Source organism: Lycorma delicatula, chromosome 4, assembly GCF_047948215.1.
Source record: "Lycorma delicatula isolate Av1 chromosome 4, ASM4794821v1, whole genome shotgun sequence".
NCBI lineage: Eukaryota > Metazoa > Arthropoda > Insecta > Hemiptera > Fulgoridae > Lycorma > Lycorma delicatula.
This window is the reverse complement of record NC_134458.1, coordinates 172,321,941-172,347,694: the sequence shown is the minus strand read 5'-3', so window position 1 is coordinate 172,347,694 and position 25,754 is coordinate 172,321,941. Positions and strand designations below refer to the sequence as shown.

The following is a 25,754-nucleotide window of genomic DNA, read 5'->3' as shown; positions in this document are numbered from 1 at the left end:
AACATCAAAACAAAATGTCTTTGACTACTTTTTATTGGATTTATAAAAGACAACAGTTTTGTCTCACCTCTTCCTGTTGATGTAGTCGACTTAAAGCAAATCACAAACACTATTGCTTGTTAATCACAAATGCTGTTGATATGCTTACACATGTATGGGATAAATTGGATTACTGTGAAATCAGTTGTGTGGAACATTTTTAGATATTAACTTTAAGACATTTCCTGTAAGACTATGTAAATAACAAGCTCCATAATCAAAAATAAATTGTTTACAAACAATCAAAAGTAATTACAAGCCAAAGTAATTTTTTTCTTAAATTACCCCTCACCAACATTTATATAGATCTATCAAACAGGAAACAATTCAAAATGAAGATAAATTTGCACCCAAAACAATAATCATTGTAAAGCTGATTGGAACTGACAATATTTTGAAAATACTCTTCATATTGGTTTATCTAACTATTTACTTATATTTAGTAAAAAGAAACAGCTCAAAGAAAGAGTGAAAATTGGATCCTATGGCCTTATACGAGGATTTATATGTTATTTAAAATTTAAGTGAACTTAAAAATATTAACATTACCCTCTCCCATTCTTAGTACAAAATATCATAATTTGGCTAATACCATCATTTTTGAAGAAAATTTACTAAACAAATGCTGTATGATTAAATGCAAAGACATGCAGTATTCTTTAACCTCAGTAATGTATGGCAGTATGATAAAACAAGGTATAGATCATTAAAGCATTTGATTCTTACTTACATTATTCAATTTTATAAAATTCTATATATTCCAGAAGGTATATAACTGTCAGGTAGAAAGAAAGTGAAGCTCTTACCACCTTATCCAGTATCCATTATCAATATTTATGAAGAATGTATTTTTAAGTTCATCATTTATTGTTTTGAATGGAATTTATTTAAATTATATTTAAATAGTGGTTATAGATTTTAATTATAATATTACTACTCACTTGACTCTATCCTTCAATTTGATGCTGTCCTTTATAATGTTTTTAATAAAAGCAACTTCACCTCCAGAAGCTATCAATTCTGCTGAGCTTCCAGTGTGAGCATTCTTAGGTGGAAGCCGATGACCAGATCTATCTTTAGTTTTCCCATTCATGGATAATGAATCTGTACTACAAAAGAATGGTGGATTACACATACAAAAATCATAACTAATATCCTCTTCTAACACACCACAAAGGAACAAATCTTCTCTGACTTTCTTCACTGAAACAAAAAAATAAATAAATATATAACATATGTTATATACAGTTTTGAAAACTGTTAATACTGTTTTTTACAGTTCTGAATATAAAAAAATCCTTTGCACTTTATCTATAATTTAAAAATTCATTATTTCAAGTTGGGTGTATTAATGAAATCATACCATTACTGTAATTTATATATATATGTTTAAGTTTAAAAACAATGATAAAATTAGATCATCCCCCAAAAACAACAATCAATTATATATGTACTTTCAAAGTTCAGTTGAGCAGCAAATAAATTTTCAGTTGATTTCCAAAATGAAACATCTTCTGAAAGACAGCAAAATACAGGTGACGAAGGACAAAGTAACATACACAGAAAAGCAGACTGACACAAGAAAGGAGAGCTTTTATTTGGCAAAAAAGTTTGTTAACTTGAAATGTGAAGTGTAATATGAAATATGGATCTAAGAGCAGAAAAGATATTCTTAAAAGACATTTGTGTGAAGTGTATCAAATGTATAAACTGGATAAACAAGTAAATAACTGCTAAAAATAATCAGTTTACAATATTAAAGTAGACTAAATATTTTGGAGAAATGCAATGAAGAAAAAGACATTCTTGTCTGCAAAAAGAACAATTATCATTAGATTAAGGGCTAAACAAAGAAGACCAAGTAAATCTTGATAAAGAATTTTGAATTCTCGACTAGCATACCTTAATACTATTAATTAACATTATTTTTCCAATTATTAAGTCAAAACACTCAACCTAACACTCTCTCATAGTCTTCTCTTCTTAAGATTAAATTTTAACTAAAAATTATGGTATTAATGATTATATGTTTGAAAAATATGGTGTTTAGCTTTTAAAATTTTTAACAGTTTTTAAATTAACAACACTCCACTTTATTAAAATGAAAGTTAAAAAAAATGTTTGTAAGTCAACTTTTACTATAAGTCAAGTTTTTTTAAGGCCCACTGCTGGGAGCAGTGTTGTGCCTTTCAATATGCAACGTGGTGATTGTGTTTAAGTGACATGGGATCATCATATACAATGGCATGAAAACACTTAGCATTCGCAATAGCAATCTCTGAAAAAGCTTGATCTAGAGCAAAAGCTACCTAGACTCAATTATTTTTTTTATAACTTTCCCTTTAAAATGAATTATATGTAATCAATATTTTAAAAAAGCTGGCAACCGATTGCTAAACTTTTCCAGCACTGTCTCTTATGTTCAACAAAATTAATTGATAATAAAATTTATTTAATTTTACATCAACCCTTTGCAGGAGTTTACCCACATATGGGCTACCTGTACTTATACTGGAGGGCAGAAGCCAATATATGAGTCTCTGAATGTGATCAGCTGTTTGTCTTCACATAGTTACATTTAAATTCCAAGAGATGGCAGGAGATATTCTTTCAAATCATTTTCAGGTGGGAATTCCTGATACAACATATTTGGGAACCATTTTACTTCCGTTATCAAATGAGTTTAATGACAGTGCAAGATGTAACAAGACACGTGCATTATTTATTTCGTGTTTTTCACTCTTTTTTAAGTAATTTGTTTACAAACTGTTCCTTCAAAACTTCATTTTCGACTAGTTTCGTTTGAATTCAAACAAAATTTTTGAGACAAAAATTCAGAAGGAAATGAATAAAAATATTTATATTATTATTATAATAAAACCAGATTATATTATTCCCTGTCTACGTGCACTACTTCTTCAAAATTGCTATTGCTATTATATTACCATCAATGTTACTATTATTATTCAGTGTCTTTTACATGAAAAGAACTAAATGTAAAACATAACCAAAATCATCACCTATAGTTTGCAAATTCTAGTGTGCTCAGTGAGACTTGTGCTGTTTTCACATAAACTTTGTCTAATTTTATTCCATAAAATAAATGAAAATAAAAACTGGAATGTTATTATCAAACATAGGTTGTTATCATAACCATTATTATTTTAATAATAGTGAAAACAAAAATTTGTCTTGCTTTTAATCTATAAATATATATAAAATCTTCCTGTTTTATTGATTCTCCTGGAACTCCTTTTCTCATCTGAGGGTTGGACTGGAAGTCTCATTGATAGTTACAATACTTATTTGATGATACCGAATTTCGCATTTCTACGCAGCACAAATACAACTATGTATTGGATTTCAATGATCAAAAATCCTTCTTAAAAATAAATCTGGTCTTATGAACAAGAATAAAAATGTCAATTTAACTGGTTTGGTTGACCGGCTATAGGAAGCAGGTTTGACCTACAGTTGTAAAAATTCAAAATGTTTAGTAAACATATTTGTATCTGATTTGACCCCCTTGATCAAAGTACATTTTTACCATACAATTATGTAGTATTAAAAGTATAACTGAGAAAAAAAAATCAAAATTTTTAGTAAAATTTTTGGATTTCAACTGATCCCTTGAACAAGTGACATTTTCATCATGAAAATTATACTATGTTTAGAGTATAGCTGCTAAAAAAAAAAATTTTTGCGAAAACATTTTGCTCCAATTGATCCCCCTTATTTTATTTATTTATTTTTTTTTTATTACATCACCTATCTCATATTACACCTATAATAAAAGCCACACCTTGAAAAACAGATAACGTATCAAAAAATTATTAAAAAAATGTTGAATTCTTAATTTGGGTCCTACAAGAACCCCTTTTTTTAAAAAAGATTTGCAATGTTGTCTACAATAATACTACATAGATACATTTGGATTTTCATTACTGAAAATTAAATTTTAAAAGATTTTTATTTTTGGTACAGATTCCATTCTGCCCCAATGTTTTTGAGATCTTAGAAGTTTATTTATTGGAGTAATTATTTGCTTCAATAAGTAAGCAAATTTGGTGCAATGTTATTGAAGTTAAAAAAAAAATGACGGTTCAGTAATAAAAAGCAAAATATAGGTACCATAATGATCTCTGTCTGTCTTTGTCTATAGGGTCAAAAATTAAACCAAAAGTTGGTTATATAAAGCCAAATATAAACATTTATGGTCAACAGGTGATCAAGATAAAAGGTGATCAAGATAAAAGGTGATCAAGGCATAAACTGTTTAGAAATAATGTTGAATTGTTGAACAATCCCCCTACTATATCCGATTGGATTAGAACTTTTTTTTTTGTTTGCTTGGCATTTCTCCCACCATCACCCCAATCGGTCATCCTAAAGCATAAGACCAAATATCTGTGCCATAAATGGCTACTGAGCCATGAGCAGTTTAGCGACCAGTGTCCTAACTAGCTCCTACAGCTAACCTAAAAGCATGAGCGGAATAAGCATGGTACCATATACCACTTGCTTTCATGTCCCACCGCCCACTTGTCATATACCATTAAAATGGGTAGGCGCACACCCTGTCAACTACTAAAACATATATGACTATCAATAATTAATTCACCTTGTCAAAGACAGCAATTCGCTGCCACGCCTAGGCTACTGGCATTCAGAATGCCAGCAGGTACCTGTCCACCATTAAAGTGCTTGGAGCCTTAAGCTGACTGATAGCCAGCCTTATCTCTCAGTTAGCTTCCTACAGCAGTGCGAGGTAGGAGTCTTTTCTCTTAGGTAAACTACTGATGTCGCTTGAACAAAGCAACCGCATCAAAGAACTCCCACACGGTCCAACAATGCCGCTCTCGCCACATTGACTCACTGCTTGTGACTGGTCAATTTTCCCCTTGACCTTTAAGTTCCAGGGTGGTCTGAGTTCTAGCCCCTCCCCAAGAACTGGGCAATCGAACATCATGTGTTCATTCGACTGGACCTCCCCACAGACGCACAGCTCATCAGCTGCCAGGTGGAACCGAAACAAATACTGGTTTAAATTTACATGGTTGGAGAGCACTCGGACTCCCGTTGCCCTTAAAAACGAAGGAGAGGCATACCATCCTCCCAGATCCTGTATAAATCTATACAAGGACCTTCCCTTCATCGTGGTGTGCCATTCTTGCTGTCATGTTTCCATTGCGAGGCTGTAAAGTCTCCTTCACAGGCGGGAGATGGGCAACTGGGTTAGAACTCAGGGACTTTAAATAAATTAAGATATTGATCAAAATACAGCCAATACATGTATTTATGTACATATATCTGGGAATAACTTATTTCTACCTTTTAGACTAAAATGGTCTTGAAATCTCAACATTTCCAAAACCCTCATTACCTAACATTTTTGTTGATTGCCATACTTTCTCTTTATAGCTATGCTGCTCCTGTTGCAGCAGTACAATTATTATGGGAAAAGCCAATATATTAAAATTTAAAATTCTATTTTCAACATAATTTTGTTTATTCTATCATTTAATTTAATTTTTTTTAGATAACAATCATTATTAATTTTTTTTTCATAAGTACAAGTTAATTATGAGTAAGAAATTAAGTGATAAGAGACCACATGGAGTTCATACGCTAACAGTTTCATGTATAAAATAATGAATGGAAGTAGATTTATATACATCTATGTACTATACACATGTATATGGATGTATAATTTTTTACATTACAAAAAAAATGTTATAATATGCACTCACCTTTTATAAAATCGTGTAAACTATTCATTGCAACATTTTGATCAGCATATTCAAAATTTATTTCATCAATTTCAGTGGCTAACATATACCAATTATTTTTACGTGCAGCAAGTAAAGCATAAATACAACTAGCACCAGTACCTGTAGAGATATATAACAAAAATAATAATAATTAGGCAAAAAGAAATTTAATATATTAATGTTTTTTTTTTAATTCATATAACTAATAAGTACGCATTTATCAGATTATAAATAGTGAAATCAAATTACTTGAATTTACTATCAATTTCAAATATTATGATCACTTCATGTGTAAAAATGTATAACTAAATACAGAGGGAATTAAAGATTAATTGATACCATATTCTCATTGAAAATCAATTGTATAAATCTGCTAATTTAAAAATATTGACTTTGCAGTAAACTTTCTGTTTATTAATAAAATTATATTCATTTCCCCTTTTGTCAATCCACATTCAGTTGTGACAAGTACAGAGGTAGTCTAGAATATTTTATTTCAGCCAATGCATTGGCTATCATAAGATGCACCACTGGTACTCCAATCAATACTACACACAACCACATGAATCCACAGTGGTTTCTTATTCATATTTGAATAATATCAGTGGTTTCTTATTATATATTTTTACAAATACTTTTCGGTTTTTTTCAAGACCAACCAGGAGGAATAAGGGAATGTTTAATAGCACTGTCCATATCTACATAAATATGAAAAATTATGTAAAAATAAGAATTAGTACATAATAGTTAGTTATTATTAATAATAATAGTTACTAGTTAAGAGAACCACAAACAGCAGATACTTTTAGTTTATAATTTTTAATACCTTTGCTCTGAAGAGATTTTTGCTTAGATTAGCTTTGAAGTGTCTTAATAAAATGCTATGCTTTTCATCATTATTCAATATTATCATTATACATATACTCCTGTCTGATTGTATAATATTATCTCTTACAAGCCCTCAAAAAGTCAAAACAAGTTTTTAAGAGACAAAAATGGATGTCTGATCATTTTTGGCACCTATTAGTATGAATCTTGAATAAAATTTTAATTTATCCTTTTTTATATTTGTGAATGTGCAATCTTAGCTAAAAAGTGTAGTCCATGAATTCTAAAAAAACAACATCTATCTCTATCAAATCAGACAACAGAACTGTTTCATATACCTCATCACAATACTTTGGCTTACAAGAATGGGCCGTATATGATTCCATTGTCTTTTTTTAATAAAAAATAAATTTATAGAGCTTTTTAAAAAATCTTCCCACAATTATTTTATTCTATTAAAAGATTTTGTTTTACAGATATTAAAAACAATATTACTCTGTGTTTTACAAACGATATTACTCTGCATGAACTTTTAAATAATACTAACTGAACAATTTGAAAAAACCCTGAGGTTTCTGCATCTTTGTTCAATATGTATACAAATAAGATGTTCAGATAATTTTCATTAACATTTCTTATTTGTGATTTATTTTATAGTTATTTTTTAAATTATTAGTAACTCATATGATCACTGAAATACCTTCATATTATGTAATGTACTTACATTATAAATAATTAATATTGACTTTGATCACATCTATTTTCTAATTAATTGTTTGATTTGTAATACCGCTATGAGGTTTTTACTAGTTTCCCTTAATCCATCCACATAAATGATGGAGCAATTCCTTCTTTTATCCATTATAGCAGATCTACCCATATTTGATATGATCTACCGTATTTATTCGAGTACCCCCTGCCCCCTCGATTTTCCAGACTGAAAATCTAAAAAAAAAATCTTGTATATACTGGTATTTTAAAGTGTAACAGATATAATAAAAAAATACGTAAATACAAAAATATTCAGAAAGTAGAGCATTTAATTCGTTCCATTTAAATTACAATATTAATACTACATTAATAATTAATTACCATAAGTAATAGTTTAGTTCAGAATCAGTAGGCCAGTAAAACGAACCCACCGGGTTGGTCTAGTGGTTAACGTGTCATCCCAAATCAGCTGATTTGGAAGTCGAGAGTTACAGCGTTCAAGTCCTAGTAAAGCCAGTTATTTTTACATGGATTTGAATACTAGATTGTGGATACCGGTGTTATTTGGTGGTTGGGTTTCAATTAACCACACATCTCAGGAATGGTCGAACTGAGAATGTACAACACTACACTTCATTTACACTCATACCATCCTCATTCATCCTCTGAAGAATTATCTAAACGGTAGTTACCGGAGGCTAAACAGGAAAAAAGAAAAAGAAAGGCCAGTAAAACAAAAAGAAAGTATCATATTGAAAAGGATCATTTCAATACACTTTTTAATATGGGATTTTATTTTTAATTAATCACTGTCACTGTCAATGTCTGTAGAAGAGTTACTGGTAGTCTCCACGTCGCTCTGCCAAAGGTGATCGTCTTCACTACCATCAAGTTCATTAGATATTCCGCATTTTTTAAAACTTTTTTTTCTAATTATGTGGAAATACCTTCCCAAGCATCTTTTATCCAAACACAAATCCAGTTAAAATCTGGGCGTTTGATTCTTCCTGTAGACGTGAGAAAGAAATTTTCATCAGCCATCCATTTACTGTACAGTTGTTTTAATGCAGATTTGAACGGTTTATTAATGCATACATCTAGTGGTTGCAATACAGATGTCAATCTGCCTGCAATTATTACTTGGTCTGTCATACCCTTTTTTAAAATGTCTTTCACTTTATCAGTCGCATGCCCCCAATAACACTATCCATTACTAGCATATCGGTATTTTTTTTAAGTAAATCTCCTGATCGCTTTTGCCACACACACCTAATCCGATCTAAAATTAAAGTTTCATCCATTCAACCTGATTCCTATGCTCTGATAATAACTCCATTTACATGTACGATACGAAGAATTTTTCTTTTAAAAAAATGTACAGGGGCAATTTTGATCCATCAGAAGTAATGCAAATCATAACACTAAACCTTTGTTTTTCATTACCACCAGTGCGAATCGTAACACTTTTTTCACCTTTTTTATTTACGGTTTTGTCAAAATGGCATTTCAAAATATACGGGGATTTGATCACAATTTCCTATTTGAGAAGGAAAATAGCCTTTATCTTTTCTAAGATTTATTATGTGTTTGTGAAAATGTAATATTTTTTGTTCATAAGCATCTGGAAGTCATTGAGAAACGGTCGTCTTTCGTCTTATTGACAAATCATTTCATGCAAAAAATCGTGTAGTCCATCCATGGCTTGCTTTAAAATCAATTTTATTCAATGATTTAACGATTTCATGAGCATATGATTGACACATTTCTGTCGTGACAGCATAACCGCATTTCCTTTTTTTTTCATAACAAAAGTCATACAATTTAATTCTATGTCTGTGTATTTTGGTTTTAAGCCACAAAAGCCCTTTTATTACCAGTGCCTTTCACCAGAAGTTGTTTCTTCTTACGCCAGTCTTGAATGGAGCTTTCATCATCTAATCTACATCAAATTATCTTCCCGCCCGATTTCCAATTTTTTCAGCCTCTTCTATAACACGCAGTTTTTCATTTACTGTAAAAGATCGTAGACGCTGTCCTTTTGTACTCATTTTAATGCCGTAATTAAAATAAATCACTGTATTAAACTTTACAAGATAAACTAAACAGATAAAATGCACATAACCGTCCACATATACAAACAATAGAATGGCTATGGTGAATAGAAAAGACGACGATAGATAACTGATACTGTAACTGTACGTGTCATTGGAACCAGATGCAGCCTATACAGAATGAATCAATGTTATAAAAATACCATAACTTCGTTCCTATCGATAATATGAACAGGATGTTAATAATTAAGGATGTATTCTGTATAAGTGGCAGCCGGTACAAAAGCCTAATATAACTATATTTATGTAACTTCTAAGAAAATGTTGACTTTACATAAATTATCCTGGCTAACGGCTATGTTTCAAGTAAGCCCCGCACCCTTATTTTTTCTCTCCAATTCCAAGAAAAAAGTATGGGGTACTCGAATAAATACGGTATTTATTATTATGTACAAAGTCTCTGAAAAAGAACTCCAAGGTTTCAAGAAGGAATATAGATTGTTAAGCGATAACAATTAAATTTTAATTTACATATACTTCATCAGATAAATAGCAGTGTTAGACTGTTGCACAGGCCAAGCTGTTGACCCAGGGCTTCAGTACCATGCCATCACTAAGAGAAAGTATAGTGCACATACACTGGTTTGCAGAAACAAAATCAGTGACTTGTACATAGAAATTAAATGCAAGTCTATCATAGAAATTCTGCATGTATCAAAAGCATATGTAAGCAGTGTTAACATTATTATTTGAAAATTAAGAAGCGTTTTGAAAGAACACTCACCAGGTAAGCCTAAAACTCATGCTGAAAATGAGGAAAGAATTTGACTGTCTTTCCAATGACGTCCAAAACATTCTGTTCATTGTGAGTTACCAATAAACATTCCTAAAAGCACTGGCCATGATACTGTTCAAATGACTGAAAGTTTGTACTTATAAAATGCAGCTACTCCATAAAACTAAATTAATTATAAGCCACAAAGAGCTCAATTAGTTAATTCCCATGTTAAGACTTCATTTCTGCTGATGAAAACTACCTGCACTGCATTTTATTTTCTGATGAAGCAACATTTTATGTTTATGAGTCATGAATCACCATAATTGAGTACGGTGCTTAGAAAATGCACATGAATTGGCAAAATTTATTTCCAACTGTCCAAAAGTGAATGCCTGATGTGGTATCATACATATTAAATTTTTGGGTCATCTTTTCCATCAGCAGATTATTACAGAAATTGTATATTCAGACATATTACAGAACATTATGTTTCTGTAGACTGAAAATATGGAGGGCGGAAAGAATGCATTCACATCATGCAGAAGTTGTGCAGACTATGCTCAATGACAGGTTCCCAGAAGACTAAATAGGAAGGAGATTTTCCCATCACTTGCCACTACAACGTCCCAATTTGACACCAATGGATTTCTTCTTTTGGAGCTACGTAAAAGATATTGTATACCAAGAAAATATCCAGTCACTTGATCACAACATGTGGCAAAAAATAACCAGCTGTGAAAGCAATTGCTACAGACATGCTCGCTAGAATAGGAAATAAGGTGAATTATCAGTTTGACATCTGCTGGACTGAAATGGTGCTCATATTTGCAATTTATAAATGAAATAAACCAAATGTAATTTATAACCAAGGAGTTCTTTTTTGAACACCCCAGTACTAGATACAAAACTTACTACAGTACTAGTTACAAAACTTTATTTTATTACTACAACTTACATCACTTAACTGCTAAGTACAATTTTATTATGTATGATAGTATTATCATGCATAGAAACAAATACAACAATCATCTCTCCATATAAGAGTGTATTCAGGATAAAATGTACATAGAATTACATTCAGTTCATGATTATCTAAATAGAAAAGGGCTGGAAATAAAGAAGAGGTATTGTTTATTACATTTCAATATAAATATAATAAACAAGAACATGACATAAACATATGAATAATAATGTATTAAATTTCTATAAATTTCTACAATCTACTGTTGACAAATATTTAACAAGAATACATTAAAATATAAATATAGAAAAGAAGCATCTTCTTATACATTTCAATGAAAATTATTAGGTTAACAACATGAAATTAATATATATCATGACTTATTTCATCAAATATCAAGAAAAATTGTTTTACTATAATTATTTTATATTCTAATTTTAATAAATTTTGAACATTCAGAAGTAATAACCCTAAAAAATATGAAGGAAATAGTATTCAACAAATTTTTGCATCACCAATATTACTTGAAAGTAAATATTAAAAAAAAATGTTAAATATATAAAATCTTTGACCTTTAAAATGAAACTCTTGATTGTAAAACAAAGATTAAGAGCATTATCCATATCAAATGATACAGTATGAGTTTATTTCAAAAGACTAATATATATATATATATATATATATATATATATATATATACATACCAGGTAAATTAGTACATAAGTTTTTAAATAACATAAAAGATTATACAAATCCTTTTTTTTTCATCTTTTATGACCGACCACATAGGATCACTTTAGTCAGTCTATTATCCAAGTCACTTTGAATGGACTGTCGGGCCTTGTAGTCCTCTCAGTATTTCTTCATACATTTTAATCTCCGTGCCCTTTATGGTGTTAAAATGTTCATATTATGAGTTTCTTTCTTGTGAGTGTGAAGCAAGTGTTTTTGTCCATGACTTTTTAGTTTAATTTTATCTTGTGTGTGGTGTCTTCTGGTATAAGCCCAATTTCCTTCAGATCCACCCTTACTTCTCTGAGCCATCTACATCCTGTCTAGATGTTTTTCAAGTTGAGATTGTACTGTTTCAGCTGTTTCATAAGCCTTGAATCTTGCATCCTCATGATGATTGTCCAAAGAATCCTAGTCTCCTCTTACGCATGGTATTAGTGATGGGTTCTAACTCTTTATACAAGACTTTGCTGGTCACGATCCACCACTGCCTGTCTTTCTGATACTTTTTGTTGATGCAGGTTATTCCAATTCTTTCAATTTTGTGAACTCTTGTCAGTCTTTAATTGTTCGTTCAGGTGCACATGTTTCTGCTGCATATGTGGCTTCTGGTTTTATAACTGTGTTATAGTGCCTTATTTTTGCATTTGTGGATAGACATTTATTATTGTAGGTGTACCAGATTAATTTTTGTGCTTCAGCTAATTTGTTTGTTCTTGTTTGGATTGAGGTTTTTTTTCATTTCGGTTGCTTGTTATTATTTCTCCGAGGTATTTAAATTGGGTTACTATTTTGACTATTACCATTTATGTTTACTTCTTTTAATTGCATTGGTTTTTGGGGCATAATTTCTTCTTTTGTGAATGATATTTTGAGTCCAATTTTATTTGCAATGTTTTGAATACTAATATCTTAGCTTCATTGATGTCATTTGCTAGTAGTGCCAAGTCGTTGTCAAAACCAAGGCAGTTTGTTTTGATTTTTTGGCCTATTTTTATTTTTGGGGCATTTTTTGAGCCATTCTCTCATTACTATTTCCAGAGTGCAACTGAATAGTAATGGGGAGAGTCCATCACCTTGGCACAGCCCTGTTTTGTTCTCCAACGGTTTCAAGAGTTTGCCTCTGAATTTTACTTTTTACTTAATTTGTTGTGAGGGTCAGTTTTATCACGTTTATTAATTTGGAATGTAGTCAGAGGTATCTTAGAATTTTTAGCAGGGATTCTCTGTGGATGCAATCACATGCTTTCTTGAAGTCTACAAACGTTATCCCATGTCTCTACTTCTTTTTCTGTTGTAATCCATTATTAGCTTGAGACTCATGGTCTAGTCTGAATAGCTCCTCCAGACTCCCTGGTATTCTCCTAGATATTTCTCAAGCTGTAAACCAATCTTGTTGAGGATGATTTTTGAAAGAATTTTTTGTTGTGTCTAGGAGTGAGATTCCACTGTAGTTGTTAGAGTCTGTTTTGTTTGCTTTTTTGTGTAGCAGGTGGATGAAAGCTGTCATTCAGTATTCTGGTAGTTCTTTTTTGATCCTGATGTTGACAAGCAGTTGATAAATCTGTCAGTTTTTGCTGGTCTTCCTGCGTAATTCCAAATCTCTAAAACGTCTGATCTTCTACCGCTTTGTAATTCTTCATCTCACCAGTGCTTGGTAGACTTCTTTTATTGTGGGAGGGTTAATGTTTTCCAGTGATGTTGTTACTGGGGAGCTGGTGTAAAATTTTACGAGTTCAGTCAGCTCTTCGCAATTTAGGAGTTTGTTGAGATATTTAGTTAGTATTTTCGCATTATCATTATTGTCATGGGCTAGATAATGGTTTTCATCCTTCATTAATAAGATTGAGGGTTCGTATTTTTGTAGTTGTTTTTTGAAGGTTTAGTGGTAGTCTCTCAACTGTGTTTTGTTGAATTCTTCTTCTACTGATTTCAGTGTGTGTTTATGGTATTGTCTTTTTATTTTCCTTAGGGTTTGGGTGGTTTCTTTTCTTTGTTTTACAAGATTTTGGAAGGATGACTCTGATTTTTAGGACTGGTGTAATAGCCATGCTTGATGTCTCTTCTTCACTATTTTGTCACATTCACTGTTCCACCATTGATGCTTTTTATGGGTTTTATTGGGTCCAATTCTTCTGGCATTTGTTTAAGGTTGTTGACTACATCTTTGAGTTTATCCACAATTGTTATTTTTTTTTGGTAATATTCATTCTTGATTTTAGGGTAGGGTCTATTTTTCTTTTAGTTTTAGGAGCTTGGTTTTGTTGCTTCTTTTCAGCGGTGAATTTAATTTTAATTTTGACTAGGTAGTGGTGTCAACTACTCTGAAAACTTTTACATTGTAGACCTCTTTGTGGTGGTGTTTGCCCATGAAGACATGATCTAGTTGCCATTCTCCTTTAATGTAGTTGGGGTGTTTCCAGGTTTTGAATTTCTGAGGTTTCCTCTTGAAACATTTAGATTTTGGGACTAGGATGTGGTTTCTGCAGAGATGGATGAGACTCTGTCTGGTTTCATTTGTTCTCTTTTGGGTGGGCCATTTTCCAATGATATCGCAGTATCTTGTTTCTCTGCCTAGTTGAGCACTGAAGTCTCCTTTTAGTTGTTTAATATGATTTATAGAGATGTTATTTATGGTCTGGTAGTAGGTCCCAGAACTTTTCTGTTTCTTTACGGTCTTTTGGAAATTTTTGTTATTATTAGTGGGGGCATGGGCGTTTATTATAGTGTAGATTTTATTAGCTGCTTTTAGGGTGACTATTGAGATTCTTGGGGACTTTGACTTGAATTCTTGTAGGAATTTATTATTTTGAGGCTGAATAAAAAGCTTGTTTTTAATTGTGAGATACTTTTCATCACTCTCTTCCCAAGTACACCTTTGTAGAGTCTATATCCCTAAGATTCCATGGCATCCTTGTTGGCATTTCTTATTTCCTGCAGTTCCATAGAGAATTTTGTGTTGGTCCATTTGGTCAGTTATTTTTAATCTACTAGTCTGCATGAATGAGTTTACACTGTGTGTGGAAATGTAGGTGATTTGCTTCTATCTAATTTTGAATTTTATATTATTCTTGTTCATGTGTGAGGGTTTGGGCATTATAATGTTTCCGATCACATGTTACCTTCTAAGTGGCAGTGCACTGTATCTGAGTGCTCCCTTCTCCGAACTCTGGTATTGCTTGGTTCAACCAGTGGAATATTCCTTAAAAGACCTTTCATGGTTGACTGTCAAGGGGTCACCTGTGGTGGGACTAGGTCTAGTCCCACCAAATATCTGGTAGTATACAACTCAAGATGTGATGTAGTGAGGTGACAGTGGGGTTGAGAGTTGTGAAGTTTGTTTAGATTCAGTTTGCTCAGTTCATATAACAAATTTCTCCTATTTGTTCTAAATATAGCCAGGCGATCTTCTGGAGGCTTGATCCGACTTTTGTTAAAGTTGTTATTTTGGAGAAAAGTTACGAAGTCCAATCCTAAATATTACGTCTACAAATAATTTTATTAAACATTGTAAAATGTATTTTATTCAAATGATGAATTGATTCGTTTACAGAAGAGTGTTATTACTATTGGTAATAAAATAATGGGAAAGCTAATAATAAATTTAAAAAGTTTAATATTTTTTTATTTATTCATTAAAAAAAATTAACTAGAATTAATTTCATTGATTCTTCCAATTTCTTTGAGGTATGTCCTTTTATTAAATGCATTGCAAAATTAGAATCTTGTTTTTAATTTTTAAAAGATTTCATGCGTTCGTTATACCTCAATTTTAATTTTCTTCCCGTTTGTCCATGTATGTTACATAGCATTTAATTTTATTTTGTATATACCATTACTACTGATTTATATATATTTTTCTTCTATGTTACTACTAAAAATCTTTTTTAGTATATCATTTATATTTATAGCGATTTTTATAATGTATTTACAGAAGAATTGTATAACTGGGTAAATTTCTTTCCCAGTAAATGTTAATTTACTCTATTTAAAGGTTTCTTTATCATTTGTTGTTTTAATTTCATTTATTTTCATTTTTATTAATTTTTCTGATCATTTCTTTTTTATACCCATTATTTTCTGCTATTTGAAAAATAGTGTTTAACTAGTTTATATGCTATGCTGGTTTCTTAATGTTAATTTATCTAGTCTACCTATCAAATATCTAACAGCTGCTAATTTACGCTCCATTGAGTGATTAGAATTGTAAGCTATGATGTTATCTGTATAGGTTTCTTTTCTGTATATTTTAAAATCTAGATTAACATTATTTCTTTTTATTGTTAGATCTAAAGAATTAATAGTTTCATCTTTCTTTTTCCATAGTATATTTAATGTTATAGTGGAATTTGTTCATTTCTTCCAGAATATTTTCTTTTATTTCTTTTTTAATTACAAATAGAATATCATCCACATACTTAATATGTTCTAAACATCTGTATGTTTGATATACTTTTTATTTTATATATATATTCTTATATTTGGTATTATTTTGGTCATGATATTTGGTATATTTTCTTCATCCATATTCTGTGGAAATACTTTTTTTATAAATTGTCAAAATTTACAACCTAAATCAAAAAAAAAAATTAATAAAATAAAACAAAACAGCACTACAGGTCACACCCGGCCAGATAAATTATTCGCATTCATGTGCACGTGCACACACACACACACACACAAACTTTTTTTTAATAAAACATTTCAACTTACCAATATCAATTCCATGTATATCACTTGACTTTAATTTGGGAGGTAAATTGGCCAACAGATCCTCAATCCATAATACATAATTCAATCTCAATGGAACAGTTGGCACCAACCTATCAGAGGGCAAATCAACATCCAAACCAAAATCTTTCTTTAATAAGATCTTCGTCAGCATGGATAAAGCTTCTTTATCCTTGAAATCCATTGTAACTTTACCATCAAGATTCTGCAAACAATAATAAATTGCACATTATTTTTGACAGAAATAATTTATTTAAGCATAAATGAGAAGACAGTCTTTCTTATTAAATTTTACTTTGAAACAACAGTACAATTCCTATTCAGCCACAGCAGACAACTTGTCTCCTACCTTATTAGCTACTGATCAACATTAATTTTTAAGGCACTCACAGTTTTTTGTGACATATCACATCAAATACAAAGGACATACACAGACTGAATTTGATTTAAAATTCCTTACAGTATGTAAACACAGAACAGAATTTAAACTACACAAATAGAATTGTGTGTGCGTGCACATGCATACACACACACACACACGCAAACACAAGTTTTTTGACATAGGCAGTAGCTGAAATCATAGAATAAATATTTTACTCTTTTGTTCTCAAAGTGGGTGATAACGCCCCCTTGCGGGCACTGAAGGCCTTCACGGGGGGTGGTAGAAGGCCCAAAAAAATTGGGGGTGTTCAGGCTGTCTAGAAAGGTGATGGCCGATTAAAAAAAAAAAGGCAAAAATGATGTTTTCCTAATATTTCAAACTAAAATTAAATGCCAACTACAGTAATTACAACATAAGTTTCAACTCAGAAACAGGATATGCCACGTTTAAAAACAATAATTGCAATTCCTGTTTTTAAAAAGTGAATTTTAAAAACAGCAATTGCAATTATTATTTTTAACAGATGGTAAGTTTAAAAATTTTGTGGGCACTAGAAGATGTTTGATTCTCAATGTGGGCGGTGTGTGAAAAAGTTTGAGAATCAGTTGATTTTGTTTTAACAGCAAGTAGTCTACTAATAAATATCGCAACATATTGCATACTTTAATGCCACAGGACTCCAGCTCATCTGCAGGCTATACAATAAATACAAAATAAATAATTCATCAAACTTGATAAAAATACAACACCATAAAAATCAGAAAATACGAGGGCTAATGAGAAAGTAAGGAACGTTTTGGAATTTTAAAAAACCAAGTACAAGAAAAACTTTTTATTATATACATGTGAAAGCGGGACTAAAATACTACTTTTCAACATAATCACCATACAAATTCAGGCACTTATCATAGCAGTGGACAAGGTTTGAAATTCCTGTGTCATAGAATTCTGCCGCCTGTGATCTCAACCACTCAGTGACGCACCCATCTTGCACAAAATTTGTGGTAGCCTAGCTTCTGTGAAACAATTTTAAACAATAAAGTCCGTGAAACTTGTGGGAAACATAGAGAAAGCTCAGTTATTGTGAAACGGCGGTTTTCACTGATCTATTTTTGTCAACTTTGGAGACCAGATCATCAGTCACAATGCTCGAACGTCCACTCTTCTCTTATCGTGAACATTTGTTCGGCCATTTTGAAACTGAATGCACCATTTCCTGACAGAACTTTCACTCATTACGTTGTTCCCGTACACTTCACACAGTTCCCGATGAATTACTATTGGTTTTAAGTTTTTTGCCAGCAAAAAATGAATCACAGACCGCACCTCACAACTGGCGGAATTTTCGATTGCAGCACACATTTCAAATTTGTATATAAAAAAACAGGCAGGAGATGTTCCCGTTGTCACGGCTGGACGCTGACTGAGGTGCTGAGCACGAGCACACCAATATATTGGCGTGCGCCTGGCGGCGTCAGATGGAAATGTTCCTTACTTTCTGAATAGCCCCCGTACAAACTATGAGCACAGAATAAAAATTCAAAAAATCAGTACAATGAAAAATATATCTACTAGCACTAAAACAAATAGTACACATAATCAATAAACACAACTCATGCGTACTCTTAAAACACAAAAACAGTTTTCCTAACCACTTTAGAACTGACATCAACAACATTTTTTTTCATAACCAGCAGACAACCAGAAACATTATTGGTGCCCAAGTTCTACATAAACAATGCCATTATACAGTTTTATTAAGGTAATAATATAACTTTGTAAAAACAAAAACAAAAAGCTACAAATGTACAAAATAAAAAAAATTCACGCAGCAGTAAACAAAAATAAAAAGTAAGTAACAACCACATCCTTGTTGGTGGGCTGAAAAGGAAACTCAACAAAACAAAGAAAAAATGAAGACAGGAATAAAAATCTACCACATGGAAAAATCAATTCAAAAAAATAGCTATTAAATTAAAATTACATTTTAAAAAAGCTAGGAAAGTTAACTCTGGCTACTGAGGGGATCACACTTAGCAGGCTAATAGTGAGTAAAATTATTAATAAGCCCTTAGCTTTAATAACCTCATCAGCCAGTGCTGGTTGATAAAAACTGGCTTCTAGTGCTAGCCGATAGAAACCGGTTAAAAAATGAGCAAGAACCAACTGTTAAATTACAATGGGGCTGAAAACTTGTCATGAGAGAGTATAACCACAAAATACATAAAAAAAAAATACTGGTGATGGTTTCATACTCAAAAGACTATTTCTTAAAAGAAAAAGTACATCATTAGAGTATGTATGTACGCACGTAAAGAATTGCATAAAAAAAAATGTTTCTACTCTTTGAGTAAAATTTTGAGATATGGGACTGATGTAATCAGTCCAAATCCAGTCCGGGGATATCAAGCAAAAAACAGACCAATATACAAACACTGCATACATCTTTGTCAAATTTTTCAATCCCAAAGTTGTGCTTTTTGGTTATACAATAGGAAGGGGTCAAGATCTACATAAACCCCAACATGCATAATCTGACCCAATCATCATATTTTCAATAATATAGTACAATAATATATTTACATTATGAATACATAGCCAAAAAAGTATAATTTATTAATATATCAATAACAATTTAATTACCGTTTTAGCAAATTTTCTGAACTCTGGAAATTTTAATGCCAGTTCTTTAAAGTCAGGTAACCTTTTGTAAATGTTTCTAGGGTGTGGCTGTTTAAGAGGTGGGTGCACATGGTTTTCTTTCTTCTTTTTCCCCATTAGTTTTCTCTTTCTTTTAACTGAATGTAAAAATCACAAATTAAAAATATTAATAAAAAAACTTTAAAATATAAAAGGTTACTGTAAATTATTCAGTCACATTAATTTATATTTGTATTGATCTGAAGTATGTAAAAATATGTGACAAAGTAATAAACTTATATAATAAACACACTATCAATAATTCAAACTAATTATTACTACTATGATATTCTCTGTTCCTTTTAAAAATATACGACAACTAAAATTTATTTATTTGATTTAACAAGCTATTGTACACTTCAGGAGCAACCAACTTTACATAATTCTTATGAAAATTTCATGGCATTTCATCGATAAGTTTGTTACAAACATACAAACTTTTGATTTTTTATATTAAAATTGAAAAAATTTAAATTTGAATTTATGGTAAAAACATCATATAAACATTAAATATATAATTATCATAATAGGTCTGAGTAATTTTTTACTGACTTCTACTGCTTTTTGTTTTGTTAATTCAAATATGGTCACATAAACACAAAAGACAACTACACATGAGACATTCAAATGGGATAGCATTTTTATTTTAAAAATTCACAATATTATTTAGGAAGATTGGCAAATAAAGATACATGAGATTGCTAATACTGTGATCATCTAAACTGTATACGCATGTAAACATCATATGTAAGATATTTGCAGTTGAAAAAGCTATTGCCAAAATGGATGCCACATTTGCTCACAATCAATTAAAGACATTCATGAGGCTACTTCCAAACATATTTTAAGGCTATTTTAACATAATCAGAAAAATGAAATTCTATATCATAAGCAGCTGAAATATAGATTCATCACGTCAGATTAGTAACAAAAACACATTCAAAACAATGGGAATTAGGTGAAAATGCAAAAATAAAAAACCAAAAGTAATTGCAATGGCAATAAATAATAATAATATTTTTTTTTTGTACTACAGAAAGTATAATATTAATTTACTGTCTTGAAAAAAAATAAATTTCCTAAGAGAATATTATACCACATTATGAAATTGATTTAAACATGAGATTATATAAAAACAACACATTAGGCAAAAAAGAAATGTTTTTCAACATGAAAATAGACCAGCTCACGCAGCAGAACTGCACAAATATAATATATTTTTTTCTGCTACAAACTACTTTCACATCCCCCATATTATTTAAATATATTGAAATAAGATTTTTCCATGTTTCTGAACATAACTACATGACTTGTTGCATAACTACATGACTTGCTGCTAACAATGAAGTAATGAATGAAATAAATGTGTATTTTGGAGATTATAATACATTGTATTTTTCTCATGACATCAAAAGCTCAAATTTCACAGCAATAAGTGTATTAAGATAAAAGATGATCACATAAAAAAGTTTTAAATCATTTTCATTGCTATTTCAGAAAGCCATGAAATGTTATAAAAACTTCTTAAATCCAAAGCCTCAAGAATTGGAAATATAGTAATATCTTTAGCATTTAAATATATTCTCATTAAAGACAGTATGATCCTGAAAAAATAATATTTCCTCCAGTCAATGAAGGTAAATTAACCATTACAAATTATCGAATACCTTGAAATCAGGCACTCACCAATGAATGTAGTATAAGTACTGAAGATGGTTTTGTGCAGTCTTCACTATTTAAATTAATAATGTGGTCCTTTCACCAAACGTCAGTTTTTAATTTACTAACCTAACATTTATATAAATATAAAAATAAGGAGAAACTTTTGTCAATATAATTAACAAAAATAAAGGGGATTTACAAGCAAATATTTACATAAAATGCGGTTATCTAAAAAAAAAAGAAAAAGGGATTACACAAATCTTATCTCCCAGAAGTTTCTTTTTTCTTACCTTTGGGACCATCGTTAGATATTGTTTCAGATGATATGAATAACAATTTTTGTAGTGTGTAAAAATGCCATGCCTGACCGATATTCGACCCGGACCTCGGGATGAAAGTTAAGATTTACTTTAAAGATTTCATAACTTAACCTAAGGGTTATCTAGAAGCTACCCTAAAACGTAACCTCTTGAACTACTACAGTTCCAGTTATTATAATTTTATTACAACTATATTTACTAATTTAAGGCATATTTACTAATTTAAGTTTTCACTAGCATAACCTGAAACTACTACACTGATTAATGAAGTAAGCAAATATGTAAGGCCTATAATTCAATGTAATAATTTTTATAATTATAATATTTACTTAATGTAACAATAATTAACATTATTTCATTCTATTTTTCTCAATGTCATTTTATTAATTACAAAATAGTAAAAAAAATCGTAGAAAACTGCTCGACATGTTTGACGTGATAAATTATAAAAGTAATAATAATATAATACTTGTACTTCTACAATAATTAACACCTGTAATATAAAATACTTTACAAAAACTTAGTCAAATAAAATAACAATTAACATGAGAACACACCGAAACTTCACATAAAACAATTGCAAAAAGATTTGCACAAGCTTCATAAGGGAATCATTCAAAATTTTACATTTCATAACCTCAACAAAACAACATGTATTGAAGAAAATAGTATCGAATCAAATAGACTCATCGATTGTTCACAATATGATTAAATACAATAACGTCAATTGCTGATGACACTATCTACCAATACATGATTTTAAAATCACATATATGATAGTGACATAAAATCATATGTCATCGAATCACATATCGATATATATGAAATATTTTTAATTCTAAGACGTGTTTGTTAAACGAATAGACTTCAATAAAATTAAATAAAAAACTGATAAAAAATACCCTAGAAAATAAAAAATTAACATTTTTAATATCTTCTACTTTAATATACTTTATTTTCGATTTGGACACTACGGACAATGTTAGAACTTTTGCTTCTTATTCTGCTGTCAGCTCGCAATATTCCTTCATTCAGTGTGCATTTTTTTTCGAACAAATGGATCTTAATTCGTGTTTTTTTTGGCTTGTAAACCTTCAAATTTTTGGATGTATTCCCTACAAATTTCATTACGCTGTGTCCCCTCTAAAGAGATTTGTTTTTCTCCAAAGTGATGCACATGATTTTTGGGAAAAAAAATCATTGACCTAATTGTTACAGTGATGTCATTGGTATATTATTTATAGATTCATTTAGAACTATATTAAATCTGTATTAACTGTATTGTCCTATGCAGCAGATATCTACATTCCATAACAGAGCTATACAATACTAATAATGAGTCTCTTCTCAATAAACTATTTATTACGAATTGAACACCAGCTGAAATTTATACTTAACTGTTGATAAAAGCAGGCTGTGAATTTATCAAAATCATCTGTTCCCTAATCCAGAGGTTATTTCCTTTTTCTATAACTTGTTGTTCTGCTACTGATATATTATTATCATTTAAAGGAAATTGTAAGCTATTGAACACATCCTTCACAAATGTTTTTGAAGAAGATGGAAACAAATTTACAAATCTTAATTCTCACTGTTTTGGTTTTATAAAAGTTTATTTTGGCGAATTTTATTATTCAAAAATTAAAAACTTAAAATCCTACAGCTACACAGTTTTCATCAATATGTATATTTATATACTTTTTTTGAGATCTGATTATTTCTGTCTCTTCCTGCAAATACAAAATTCAAATACTTAAATTGCTATAGATTTCAAAAATAAAAATTAAACAAAAAAGAAAATTTGTTTGATTCACGCTATTAACTCTATGCTATTTAGTTAGCAATGAGAAAAAAATAATAATTGAGTTTCTGTTCACAGATTTACTTACAATGTTCTATTTCTAAAAAATAGAAACAGTGTAATACATTAATGTAATAACAAACTATATTCCCAACTAATGAACAATCTATGGATCTAATGTGAACAGTATATTTCCTCTCTGGAAAAATGCTTTAAATAAACATTAGGCATAAGTTACTGCCATACCAAAAATTAAAACTTAACTTTTAATTAAACAAAATATGTAGAAAAAGAATCACTTATAAATCAGCAAACTAATAAAATTAAAAAAAAAAACTTTTAAGTGAAAAATTGGATTAATAAATTCATTAAACACAAAACTGCAACCATTAACAGCTTTTATATAAAAAATTATAATGAACTTTTTATCTGCAATTCTTTTCCATTGTTTTTGTATAAGTCATTTTTTAAACATTTCATAAATATAAACCAAACTATACATGAAATTAAACATTATATATAAGAAATTACAAATGTACATTTATTAAAAAGAGATTTGTGGTCTGCAGATTCATGTTTGACTGTAATTGATTGTTTGACTGTAATCAAACAATTACTGCCAGTCAAGTATTGTTCAAGGTGGTAGCTAAATTATTGCAAAAGAAAGAGATCTATAGTGTTTCAGGTAAGCAACAAGTATAAGAACTGTTACTGAAAAATTACAGACTATACACAGTTGTGACAGTTAACATTTTATGAATTAAATGAAATTTAAGTTAAATTAAATTGAGTATTTACATTTAACATATTCTTACAAAATATATTTGAAGTGAGTGCCCTGCACAGCGATGCTGTTTTGTGGTCGGGTGATCATCGCAAAACATTGTTGTCAATGTCATTGATTTCTTGTTGAATATTCTCATTCTGTTTATCAATAGTGTGGGAATTTGATTCACAAACTCCATCCATCAAATAACCCAAAAGGAAAAAATTTTAATAAGACAAATCTGGGGGATGTGGAAGTCACCGCCCTCTGCTGACAGTTTGTTCTTTTGTAAAAGTCAATGTGTGCGTGGGTGTGAATCGTTTAATGTGTGAAAAGCTACTCTGTTTTTTTCTCAATCTGTTAACTCAACACAGAATTCTTCAAAAATTATGTGGTACACTTCTGTATCAACAATTTGTCAAAAAAAGCCACTTTATATGATTACCAGAAACAGTTCACCATACACCGATTTTCTCATCGATAAGTCAATGCTCAAGCATCTAGTGAGGATTTCCAGTCATCCAGTACCTGATATTGTGCGAATTAATATGCTCAGATAAATGAAATCGTGCTTTGATTCTTTAAGGATGTTTAGAATACCTCACACCAGGCTGTGTCAAACGCCCTCCAATGTCAAAAAAAATAGCAATGAGTTGCTGGCAGAACAGAAAAGCATTTTGGATAGCTGTTTCCAGTGATACCAGATGATCAATGGAAGATCGTTCTCGGTGGAAACCACATTGTTCTGGAAACATCACAGTGCGCTTCTCTAAATAACAGATCAACAATCTGTGGTTCAACATTCTCTCAATCACTTTGCACAAAATGTTCTTCAAGGAGAGAAAAACGCTTTGGCGTTATCATCACCTGGAATAAAATTTTATAGAAGAAAAAAAAAAAATAAATAAATTAAAAAATAGCTAAAAAAAATTAGAACCACCTTAAGAACTAAAAAAATTAAACAAAAACTTACAACTAATATCACAGCTAAAATTTATTTTTAAAAAACATTTAAAACTTATATCACAGCCGTAAAATAAAATAAAAAATGAGCATAAAACTAAAAATGTAAAATTTAACTAAAAACAGAAAGAATTTAATAAAGTCCAAGAGGGCTGTAAAGGGCCCCAACTCGGATAACGGGAAGACAAAAAAAAAAAATAACATAAAAACTAAACATAGGTTAAAAAATAAAAATTAAAAAGCTAAAATTATATATATATATATATATATATATATATATATAGAGAGAGAGAGAGTTGCTTTTTATTTATTTTTAAATTTTTTATCTGTGATAGTAGTTATATTTAATTTTTTTAGTGACATTAGTTTTAATTGGTTTTTTTTTTTAGTGATATTTTCTGTGCTATTAGTTAAGTTTTAGCTTTTTAATTTTTATTTTTGACACAGCCTGGTGTGAGGTATTCTAAACATCCTTAAAGAATCAAAGCACGATTTCATTTATCTGAGCATATTAATTCGCACAATATCAGGTACTGGATGACTGGAAATCCTCACTAG

General features: G+C 30.4%; 1 protein-coding gene across 5 annotated transcripts in view; it reads right to left on the bottom strand.

Moving 5' to 3' along the window:
- The window catches only part of LOC142324082 (U6 small nuclear RNA (adenine-(43)-N(6))-methyltransferase-like), a 38,291-nt gene extending 15,912 nt beyond the window's left edge, over positions 1-22,379 (bottom strand). The window contains exons 1-5 of one of the 5 annotated variants that reach the window (XM_075364709.1): positions 22,224-22,379; positions 19,628-19,782; positions 16,585-16,807; positions 5,790-5,930; positions 981-1,242 (exon numbers count right to left, since the gene is read on the bottom strand). In XM_075364709.1, the coding sequence (XP_075220824.1) occupies positions 981-1,242; positions 5,790-5,930; positions 16,585-16,807; positions 19,628-19,762 (761 nt within the window). In that variant the 5' untranslated portion in view covers positions 19,763-19,782; positions 22,224-22,379. Of the gene's footprint in view, positions 1-980; positions 1,243-5,789; positions 5,931-16,584; positions 16,808-19,627; positions 19,783-21,370; positions 21,590-21,636; positions 21,976-22,223 lie in introns of those variants that run through there. The other 4 variants (XM_075364712.1, XM_075364710.1, XM_075364711.1 and 1 more) reach the window with 4 other exon arrangements.
- Between the last annotated feature and the right edge of the window lie 3,375 nt (positions 22,380-25,754).